Source organism: Ursus americanus, chromosome 2 (assembly GCF_024610735.1).
Source record: "Ursus americanus isolate L20-20 chromosome 2, mUrsAme1.1.p, whole genome shotgun sequence".
Taxonomy (NCBI): Eukaryota; Metazoa; Chordata; class Mammalia; order Carnivora; family Ursidae; genus Ursus; species Ursus americanus.
Window position 1 is genome coordinate 87,766,627 of NC_142128.1, and position 11,752 is coordinate 87,778,378.

General features: G+C 48.2%; 1 protein-coding gene across 8 annotated transcripts in view; it reads left to right on the plus strand.

Annotated features, from left to right (window-relative positions):
- The window catches only part of ABL2 (ABL proto-oncogene 2, non-receptor tyrosine kinase), a 107,842-nt gene extending 97,766 nt beyond the window's left edge, over positions 1–10,076 (plus strand). For 4 of the 8 annotated variants that reach the window (XM_045811464.2, XM_045811466.2, XM_045811465.2 and 1 more), the window contains 2 exons: positions 342–575; positions 885–10,076. In XM_045811464.2, coding sequence (XP_045667420.2) covers positions 342–575; positions 885–2,065 — 1,415 coding nt within the window. In that variant the 3' untranslated portion in view covers positions 2,066–10,076. Of the gene's footprint in view, positions 1–341 lie in introns of all 8 variants that reach the window. The other 4 variants (XM_045811461.2, XM_045811463.2, XM_045811462.2 and 1 more) reach the window with 1 other exon arrangement.
- Positions 10,077–11,752: the final 1,676 nt, after the last annotated feature.

Genomic DNA, 11,752 nt, shown 5'->3' on the forward strand with positions numbered 1-11,752 from the left:
CTCTCCTCAGCTCCCGAATCCCAGACTCTTACTGTCTTTACAGTTCTGGCAGAAACTGCTTCTTTGAGCCTGATAGATGAGGCCAGGGTGTGCTATGGTTTTTACAGAAAAGACAGATGCCGAGGTGAAAACCAGCGGTTGTTTCTTAGCATTTACATCCCGTGTTGTATTTGGAATACTCATCAGTGTGAAATGATAACGTATTTATTAGTTTCCTCTGAGTCCTGCTAATACCTGACATTTAAGAGATCCTGACAAAGCTTACAATGAAGCCTTAGTAACTCAAGTGTAATGGCGGCACTGTTTGTCTTTCACATTACTGATTGGCTATTTCTCGTCAGGGTTCCTTAGAGGCTCACAGGCCCCCAGTGGGTCCCCAGCACTGCCTCGAAAACAAAGAGACAAGTCACCCAGCAGCCTCTTGGAAGATGCCAAAGAGACATGCTTCACCAGGGATAGGAAGGGAGGCTTCTTCAGCTCCTTCATGAAAAAGAGAAATGCTCCCACACCCCCCAAACGCAGCAGCTCCTTCCGAGAAATGGAGAATCAGCCCCACAAGAAATATGAACTCACGGGTAACTTCTCATCTGTTGCTTCTCTGCAGCATGCTGATGGGTTCTCTCTCACTCCTGCCCAGCAAGAGGCGAATCTGGTGCCACCCAAGTGCTATGGGGGGAGCTTTGCGCAGAGGAACCTCTGTAATGACGATGGCGGTGGGGGCGGGGGCAGTGGCACTGCTGGGGGCGGGTGGTCTGGCATCACAGGCTTCTTTACACCACGCTTAATCAAAAAGACACTGGGCTTACGAGCGGGGAAACCCACAGCCAGTGATGACACTTCCAAGCCTTTTCCAAGGTCAAACTCTACATCTTCCATGTCCTCAGGGCTTCCAGAGCAGGATAGGATGGCAATGACCCTTCCCAGGAACTGCCAGAGGTCCAAACTCCAGCTGGAAAGGACAGTGTCCACCTCTTCTCAGCCAGAAGAGAATGTAGACAGGGCCAATGACATGCTTCCAAAAAAATCAGAGGAAGGTGCTGCTCCAAGCAGGGAGAGACCAAAAGCCAAACTTTTGCCCAGAGGAGCCACGGCTCTTCCTCTCAGAACCCCCTCTGGGGATCCAGCCATTACAGAGAAGGACTCTCCAGGGGCAGGGGTGGCTGGAGTGGCAGCTGCCCCAAAGAGCAAGGAGAGGAACGGTGGGGCGCGACTCGGCATGGCTGGAGTCCCAGAGGACGGCGAGCAGACAGGCTGGTCTTCTCCGGCCAAGGCTGCAGCAGCCCTCCCAACCACTCACAACCACAAAGTGCCAGTCCTTATCTCACCCACTCTGAAGCACACGCCAGCTGACGTGCAGCTCATTGGCACAGACTCTCAGGGCAATAAATTCAAACTCTTATCTGAGCATCAGGTCACAGCCTCTGGAGACAAGGACCGACCCCGACGGGTAAAACCAAAGTGTGCCCCACCCCCACCCCCAGTGATGAGACTACTGCAGCATCCGTCCATGTGCTCAGACCCCACGGAAGAGCCGAGCGCCCCGACTGCAGGACAGCCCGCGCCAGAAACACAGGAGGGAGGGAAAAAGGCCACTCCGGGGGCAGTGCCCAGCGGTGGGAAAGCCGGGAGGCCGGTGATGCCTCCGCCTCAAGTGCCTCTGCCTGCATCTTCCATCTCGCCAGCCAGAATGGCTAATGGCACAGCAGGTACGAAAGTGGCTCTGAGAAAAACCAAACAGGCAGCTGAGAAAATCTCAGCAGACAAAATCAGCAAAGAGGCCCTGCTGGAATGTGCTGACCTCCTGTCCAGTGCCATCGCAGAACCTGTGCCCAGCAGCCAGCTGGTGGACACCGGACACCAGCTGCTCGACTACTGCTCAGGCTACGTGGACTGCATCCCTCAGACGCGCAACAAGTTTGCCTTCCGAGAGGCTGTGAGCAAACTGGAGCTCAGCCTGCAGGAGCTGCAGGTGTCTTCAGCGGCTGCTGGGGTGCCTGGGGCCAACCCTGTCCTTAATAACTTATTGTCCTGTGTACAGGAGATCAGCGACGTGGTGCAGAGGTAGCCGCTGTGAGCCTCGTGGGAAGATGCTCACAGTTCTGAGGGGAGAGGGAGAGGGGCTTGTTTTCCTGTGTTCTTGTTTTCAAAAAAGGAAAGACTGATACTTGAGTGTGTTTATGTGAAGTACCTCAGATCTCTGAGTTCTCACGTTTACAGGTTCATCTCAAAAATAACAAAAAGCAAAACACGTAGGACAGGGAAACGAGACGGGGGCGGAGCAGGCGTGGACAGGATTGGAAGCTGCACTGGAACATCAGGGAACGTGTGTGTGTCAGGCCACCAAGAACCCAGTCCAGCCCGCTCTTACCCAGAATGCTGTCGGTGGTGACACGGGGCTGCTCTCGGCCAAGCTGCAGGCCCGCACCCGCCCGGGGACTGGCTGTGGCACTCATTCCGCACCACACACAGGTGTGTGTGACTTGGGGCTCCAGTAGGTACCAACGGTGATGACGTGTCACCTCACCGAATGAATCGGGTGGGACAGAAGAAGGGACAGCTGGGAATGTACCGAGGGACCTTTCCTTTGAGGCTGTTGAGCGCAGCTGTTTCCACAGAGTTCCTTGCTGCGGTAGGACCTGCAGGTCAGATTGCGAGGGTCTGCTCCTGTCCTCTCTGCTGCGGTGTGCTGATTGGTGCAGGAAGTGAAGAACTCTAGGAAGTAGTCAGGGAGATTGAAACCTCCTCCTCACATGTTCTCCACTGATGAGCAGACGTCACTTCTCCCAGTCCCGCAGGTTATTTCCTAATGGACCAGGATTGGCTTTCTGCTTGCTGGTGCCCATCTATTAATCGTAGGCAGAGGGGTCTCCTTAGTGGTTCCTCTGTGCTCTTTGCTGGGCAGGCTGTCTTTATCTCTGGCAGCATTCAGGGCATTAACCAATGTGGATTTTGAAAGTAGCAGTTATGTACGGGTTCTGTCTGGAACCTTTTCTGATACGGTGCCCCCACATACCGACCTACTGGACAAGGAGTTGAGCAGCTCTGTATTTCTTTATCAGCTAAAATACCGGAGGGGGTGGGGGTCTCTTGGAATCCCAGTGGCCAGGTCCAGAGGTCTGTGACTGAGAGTTTTCAAGAAGCTGACTTGGTCCCAATGGCCGTTTCTCTGCACCTTTCTCCTCCCCTATCACCTTAGACCCAGGCTAGGTAGAGAGCAAGGAGGAACATTCTCTCACTCTCTGTGGATTTCAAATGAATCACCCCAAATTATTCTCTTATGCTTTTCTCCTTTCACATATTCTTCCCCCCTTGTTGTCGTGCTTGCCTGTAAATATCCTATTGGGAATACTCTTTGATATTTATTTTGCCATTTCACCTCTCTTTGAAGAATGCGTAATTGAAAGGGGAGGTCATTTCCAGGAAACACTGATTAAATCTTAGAAACCTAATGACTTAACCCCGCAAATATGTTTTGTCGTTGAAAAATGGGCCTTTTCCTTTCCTATTCAGTTATTATTATGGAAGCTAATTGGGATCATATGGAACTGAATCAATCGGTTAGATGTTACTAATATTCTTGATATCAGGTCTAATATTAACACTTCATTCTCTTTTTAAAGCTTTACGACCACCATCCCCCACCCGCCCAAGGAGAACTTGATACAAAAGAACAGATACATTATTTTTTCCTCCCGAAGGAATATTAACTTAGGAAGATAGGAATTGAACACTGATGACCTGTGAGTTTTCTTCCTGGCTTTGTTATCGATCTACTGTCAAGCCACGGCCCCATCTCTTAATCTGTTAAGTGAAGGTAACACTACGTCTTCTCAAGGGTCTTTTGCAAATAAGTGTATAGCTACCCCTTTGAGAGCCACTTCAGCGCAGCGTTGTTACGTTGAATGATTTTCATTCTCTTCTTTGCTCAGTAGCAGATAATGGAAATGTTGAACTGCTGAGATGATGCTAACTGGGCTAGAATACTAAGGAGGAAAAACTATGGTTTGGACAGTTTGTCATCTTTGACCAAGGAGGAAATTTAGTTTTCATTAGAAAGAAAGCCTCGATTCTTCCTGTGGCTGCTCCAAAGGAGGCCGAGGCCAGGAGAAGGGTAGGAAGGGCGGACAGCCCTGGGCCTCCCTGGCAGGGTGTCGGGGGCCGCGTCCGCACGTTACGGACAGATGCCCCACAGGCGGCTAGCGATCTGGCCGGGCTCCCTGTGGTGCTTGGACGAGAAGGCAGAGTTCCCTTTAACCTGGACGGAGGCCCACGGTCCTCCCACCCTCCTCTGCCACTCCCCTTCAGCAGTCATTTCCATGAACTTGAAATCATTTTAGCCATTAGCCTTTGAAGGGTGGAACAGGGAAAGCTAAAACTTTAGAATATTATGCTGCTTTTTAAGTTTATCTGTCATTGTGGGATGCAAGTCGAGGGGTTAATTATAATTGTGTTTTTTTTCAGGGGATTTTTTTGTTGTTGTTCTTTTAAAGCAAGGGGTCTTTCCTTGAGAGCTCTGAAAAGAAGCCTTGGAGGAACACTACTGAGTGTGTGTAAGCTCCCTGGTTTTCTCAACCCAGAACAGTCTTGAGGGTGGGGGGGTGGGTACTGTGTCTTACTCAGGGGCAGCACCTGGCTCTGTCTTGCCTACAGTAGGTGCTCAATAAGTTCATGAAACGAATGCTTTTTCTCAACACTGTCAAGAGCAGCATGAACGATTGTAGCACAGCCCATCTGCGTGACGCTGGAACCGTGTGGGACTTCAGGGGTCGGGTGAGAGAGGCACTGTCAGCTTACTAGAAAAGGATCGTTTAGATTGCTCTTTTTTCCAGTGGAAAAGGACCAGATTTTTAAGATAACCTTAGGTAAATTTAAAAAGTTTGAATTCACAGCAGAGAAAACTGCTTCTCAAAACTAAAAACATAGTCTGTCTAGTTTAAAAGCAAAGCCGGGAGCAAGAGGACTTCTACAGGGTGTTGACAACTCTCTGAAGTGGTTGGTACATGTGCAGACCTTTGGTCTGGCACCGCTCGAGTCCTTTCACATACAGATAACAGGATTTCAGCTTAGATTTCTTCCCTTAAAATGCAGTGTTTTGTGTAGAATACATCTTGATTGTGCTTTACAGGAAGTATTTTCTTAAAAGGCTTTGTGTAAAATCAAAGTGTGTATATTTTCCTACAGACTTCCATTGTGATTTTCAGAGATACAGCCTTAAAAAAGATTGGCCCTAAGAAATTCATTCAGTGTCTCTCTAAATGAACCCCTATTCATTAACATCATTAGAGTAGAGACCCTTTGCCAGTTGCATTTTGGGTCTTAAATTAGAATTTTCTTACAACTCAATTGAAAATTGGCTAGTAAAGTAGTGCCCAGTTAATAAAACATGCTGACTTTGCTAAGGTACAGCCATGTTTATTTAACTAAAGTCCTGGAGCTTTTGAGTTTTAAAGGATACACTATAGATAGTGATTAAGACTGAAGCCAGTCTAGAATGCAAGTCATTTAACCTTCCTGAGCCTTAGTTTCCACATTGGAAAACAGGGATAATAATAGTAACTACCTCAGGGTTGTTGTAAGGATTAAATGAAATAATGTATGTAAGATACTTCGCTTGAGTGCCCGGCACACGGCGAGCACTCCGTACATGGTCACTGCTACTGCTGTTACGAACACTGAGTCTAGTGAGTCTTAGCCAGAGATGGGCAACAAAATCCCTGGAATTTAAAAAACAGTCTGATGCATTGGCTCACCCCAGATCAGAATTCCCAGTGGGGTGTGGTCTCAGCTGAGAATCCCTCTAGGTGTTTTAGATTCCCAGCACTGTCTGAACACTGTCAGGACCCCAGCCCTTTCTTCATAGCTTCAGAAATTGGAAGAGAGGATGGTGACGTTACTTGCCCATGGTCTCGAGTTAATGAGTGGCAGAGCCAAGGCTAGGGTTCACGTCTCTTGACTTTCTGGTTGTGGGGTCTTTCCACCCTTCCCGCTGCCTTGTGAGACACTGCACAAAAAAAAAAAAAAAAAAAAGAAAGAAAGAAAAAGGCTCAGCTAGACAATCATTCTGCACAGTGCTGCCCACTTTCTAAAGCACACGCTCCTGGCACTCTCGGACCTGAAGGGGCTGGAGTGTTGAGTAATGGCAACACTAGCGAAGCAGGCCTTCAGTAGAGCTCAGTAATTTAGAAAAATGTATGGGGTCATTCTTCTGGACAGACCCCGGCAACAGAGCAGTAGTCTGCACTTTGTAATAAAGAAATACCAACTTGAGTTTTAAAAAACCTAGTCCTACATTCCTTTTTCTTAAAAACAAAACAAAAAACAAAACTTTATTCCGCATCATTTTAATGACTATGAGGTAATGTATATGAAAGCACTTTGAGAAAAGTATCAAATGTAATTTAACTATAAGGTTGTATTGTTACTGTCTGTTTAGAAGATCAAGCAGTCGGTTAGGTGCTGATTGACCTAATACGCTTTTACCTGTGGGAGACCGGAAAATGCAAATACATAAATAATCACCCCTATGACTGATCACATTTGTAAATAAGAAACTGCTAAATGAATATGTGCAGGCATAGTAAGTGTTTTGCTAAAATAGTAGCTCAGCCGAATACCTTCAGAAAACTACGGACCAACTTTCTGGTTTAATTGTAATCATTAAAAAGTGGTAATGTGTACTCCAAAATCATGCTCTTCCAGGGACCTTGACTCAGGAAGGATCTAGGCCGTTTTACCCTTGACCTTTTTTCCACGGTGTGTTCAGCCAGTTAGCATCCTGACATGGTGGGCGCAGACTCGCACCCGTTGACGTTGACAGTGTCTTTTTAACCAACATCCAGCGTGGTTTTGTTGGGGTCTTCGGGAGGGGCGGGGAGGGAAGGGATCGGATAGCTGTAGAACCAGTGCGCTTTGGGAATTCGTTTTCTAGGATTTCCTGCCAGTTAGAAGTGAGCTTGACGTTCATCATCTGGGTGTGTGTTTCTAAAACGAGTAGCTAGACACAGTTTGCCGGTTAGATTATGAAATACCCCAGAGTAAATCGCATTGGTGGCCGCTTTTGAGTTACAGCTACACCGCATTCCGACCTCTCCCGTCCAGGTTTTGCTGTTGATGTCATTGTTCCGATCAGGCCGTGCCTCCGCAGGAGTTCACATTGGGCTGACAGGGTTGTCTGCGTTTTCGTTCAGAACAGGTTTTGGGTTTCATCATCTGGCTTGGCATTAACTTGCTTTACCTTGATATGGGTCCATCTCTGTGCCCTAAGCAATTTGTCATGACCAGTTTTCTTATGTAGGTGGGTCTCTGGATGTATGTTTCTTTTTATGAATTAATAGACCCCCCAGCCGTCTGTATCTCTGTCTCAGCTTCTGTCAAGCCAGTAGCTCAGTTCCTTTGTAAATGTCTGCTCCGGTTTGGGATGTGTGGGAGCCCGTACCCTTCTGACAAAGGCAGCCCCACTGATGCCTGTCCCTTCCATGTGACAACCCAGGAAATCGCTGCTGGCCGTTAGCCTCACTGGTCAGAGAGGAGAGGCCTGGGGCTGGTTCTAAAGCTTGTCCCACTCTTAACAGTCAGGATAATTAAATCTTTTGGATAGAGTTCCAGTTTTCCAGCTGCCAGAATTTAAAAATTCAAATGCAAGTCTTGCTTTTTTGGGCAAGTGCCTGGTGTAACAGTGATTGTTGTTACCTGCCCCGTTTCTGCCAGAACTTCACTGCCATTCCCTGCCCTCCTGTATTGCTGGAAAGCGTGGGTGGATTTCCGGGCTGTGCAATGGGCCACCTGTGCAGAGCGTCTACCCAGGTGACTAAGACAGCGTCCAAGCCTGTCTCGCTTGGAGTTTACTGCAGTGTCCAAAAGAGGCGTCTGTGCTCTGGGGCTGCTGTTTCTCGTGCCGTACGGCAGGCGTGGGTTTCATCTCGAGATAATGTGTGAGGCGGTACTTCCTTCCTTTCCGACTCTGTACCCAGGAGCAGGGCGTTAGGGAAGGCTCCCTCCATGACAATGAGGGTAGGAAGAGCGCATGCTTATCGCTGGGTGAGGAGGCCCAGGCAGGTCATCTTGGTTCTAGGATGACTTGGCGTGGTAGAGGTGACTCTGAGGATTGTGCCTTCAAAGATGGGTTTTGTGTGTTTTGCGGAGGAGAGACTTGGAAGCTGGGTTGATGGTGCACGATTAGTGAGCTAGAAGTGGTTAGGTGGGTGGCGGTGCTCAGTGCCCCGCTCAGTGAGAGTCCCTGCTTGAGATGCCCCCCCCCATACAGGGCGCTGAGGTGACAGACTGCACTTTTCTCCATCCGCCTGGTGAGCTGGGGGAAGGCTGCTCTAACTGGACCCTTCCCTCCCTCCAAGTGCGCTTCTTTGCTCTTGTGTACAATTATGAATTTTAAACTGTTTACCTCTCTTAGAAAAATTACATCCTTTAACTTTCCCATCGTTGAGTACACATGCTGAGCACGGTAGCAAGGCCCTGGTAACAGCCCAAGGGCACTGATGGCATGTGAGCAGGTCTACACTGCAGACCATCTGAAGGAAAGGGTGTCTCCTTTAAGACGAAAGCTTAGGCTCCACTTCGTCCTTAGACCGCACCCCATACGTGCCCTCTGTGTCTGTTCTGTGAAATCCGTTGTTCATCATTTTACTCAGAGGAGCGTTTCTGGGTCCTGCATGTGACTCCAAGCTACTGAGCTGTCCATGCAGGGCTTGAGGTCTGGGAGTAGTCTAGTCAATTCTTTAGGACATGGTGGAGGTGAACTGTCCAATGCTAGTGGGCTTTAAGAAAGGAAATAGTTCGTATCGTGGAAGCTTGCTTATTAGGTTTGTTTCTGAGCCTCAGGATAGGAGTTTTAAATCATGTAATTAAGCACCAGAAACTTCAGTTGGAGAATGGGACTTCTAGTTAATAAAATTTTCACATATAAGGATAGTTTTCATCAGTTGTAACACAACAGTAACACACGTAGGCCAAATAAATGTATTCTTGATTCAGAAGATGTTGCGGGGATCCTGGAGGGCTTTTGTGTCCTCACTGGTGAATCCCAAATACTGTTCTGCACAATTCAGAAGTACCATACCACGTGTTGAGAGTTGGCAAGAATGCCAAGAGACCGAGATGTTTCTGGTAGATGAAGGCCAGCTAAGCCAGCCTGCCTTCATTTTGACAAGCCGTTTTTCACTGTGGCCACTGTTCTTGGGATTCCGTTATAAGAGAAATTTTCTGAGATCTTGAGAAATCACCTTGATTAGGGTGATTGTTCTTCAGAGAAATTACTATTCAGAAACTAGAAAGGACAATGAAGGACTCATCTTAGAATTCTTTAGGGCATGTGTTTGGAAACCCTCGTCTCTCAGATCTGTATAGAGGGTACGTGTTCTGTCCACATTCTGTACAGGCACCGTGGTCGTGCTGGGAAAGGAGGGGAGTGGGTGAAAGAGGACTTACGCAGATCTTCCCTGTGGTGAACAGAAGCTGGGCCCTGGTTTGGTGTGTTGGCCACGAACAGGCTGACTGAGCTGTGTGCGCGTGCTCAGAACCCCCGTCTCCTGGGTAGACCCCACACCCTTCTTTCTTGCAATCTGATTCCGTAATGACTATCAGTGGAGAAACCCAGTTTTATGCTTGCTTGTCAAAACTAAGTTTGAACATGTCATGGTGGTTGACAGAACTTTGTCCTAAAACCTATGATTCAGTCTTTAAAACTTGTTTAACGTTTATACCAAAGGTCACGCTCCGCAGGTGTATGCGTGGTGGGTGCACAGGGGGGTGAGGCCCGGGGGCCTGGCACTGTGTGCACCACTGAGGGGACACAGACAATACGGGATTTCACTGAAAACACATCAGTCGTGGGTCACACTACCAGTGTTGTCAGGTATGTGTTCTTGTAATATATTTTCAGGTGTTTTGTTTTTCTAATTTAATTCTCTCACCCTGTTGTCTGACTGTGAACTGCTAACAGTGTTAAACTTGATGTAAATAAATGAGGCCCTTGAGAGGGGAACGCTGTCTGCCTGTTGTCTCACAAGGCTTGCCAACTTGTGTTTTATTTTAAATAAAGGTTGCAATATTTTATTGGCAAAGTGGGCTTCTGATTGGAGTGTTTCTCCCAGTTTTAACTGAGAGGGATTCTGTGCAGAATGTATCTTTCCCCACAATAAAATAGAAGTCTGTAAGGTAAAGAAGCTGGTTTTAGCAACAGCCCTCTGGCACATTCTTTAGATCATCCTCTGTGGGAGTGAATGCTTATTCTTCGATGGATTACACTTTTTGGAAACAGCCAAAGGCATCACCTGGAACCCAACGGGTACATATGGTGGGTAATGTGTGTACGTGTGTGTGTGTAACAGAAGGTGACTGTCAGGAGAGACTTAATTCTCTCAAAGTCCATTTTGAGGACACTCCAAATAGGTTCTGAAAGTGTGTGTGTGTGTGTGTAATTACTCTATCCAAGTACCAATTGTATTAATAGAAGATATTTTTTTTAAAGATTTTTTGTTTATTCGTTTGACAGCACAAGCAGGCAGAGCGGCAGGGAGAGGGAGAAGTAGGCACGGGGCTCGATCACAGGACCCCAGGATCATGACCTGAGCTGAAGGCAGGTGTTTGACTAAGCCACCCAGGCGCCTCAGTTCTGAAAAAGTTTTGAGCCAAAGTAGCATTAATAGAGCATGTATAGAATGTCAGAACATTCTACTCTTGCTTGACTTGGTCTTCAGTTTTTTAAAAATGGGAGTCGTTGCTTTGTAGTGCCCTTGTAATAGGTAGGAGTAGTCTGTCTTCATGGGGTGCACACATGAGGTCCGTCTGGAAGGGCTGTTAAACACCTGCTTACACACCCCCTCTCGCTCCTCCTGCAGTCCTTTCCTCCTGCCCATTTTTGGTTTAGTTGGGAAATCTGGTTCTAGAGTCTCCAGAGAATTTTCCATTATGATTTTCTCCTTCTGTATTATTTGTACGTTCTGCACAGCTGGGGAGATCTGTTTTAGGAACAAGTCATGGGTGGGAGCTGGGGTTGGACTGCCTGGGTTGAACCGCTCCAGTCCACTGACTAGCTCTCTGACTCCGTGCACGGTCCTTTACCTCTCAGAGCCTCGATTTCCTCGTCACCGAAGTCAGTGTTAAAGATGACACGAAGTAATGGCTACGAAGTGCTTACAGGGCAGGCGGGGCACATGGTAAGTTCTCCAGTGTCGGACTTTGGCTGGGGTCTCGAGGACTAGAATGGGGGCGGGGGGAGTGGGAGGGCCCCCACCTTGGCTTGGAGTATGGTGCCAACTGACAGTTTTATTAGATGACACTTTATTAAACACTGAAGCTCTGTGTCCTAAGCACTTGATAAAGATGGATTTGTTTTGTCCTCACAGCAACTCTACAAGGGAAGTGCAGTGATGCTCACTTTTACAAAAGTAGAAAGCAAGGCTCGGCTGCCGTTCGTAGCCGTCTGCGTCTCACGGCGCTCAGCGGCTGAGCCACAGCGCTGCGGGCTGGGCGCCAGAGAAGTGTGCAGAACCACTGTCCTGCTGCCTGCCTTGGTCCCTGAGGTGCGAGCGGGTCAGACCCTATATTGACGCCATCAGGTGTGGCTGCTGGTGCTAAAAGGATGGCAGCCGGCGTGTGGCCCTGAGCCCTAAAGATGGAGGGTATACCTTGTAAAGGGTGTGTCTACACGGGGCGACTGGCTGGCTCCGTCGGTTAAGCATCTGCCTTTGGCTCGGGTCATGATTGGCCTTGGGATCAGGCCTTGGGTCCAGCTCCC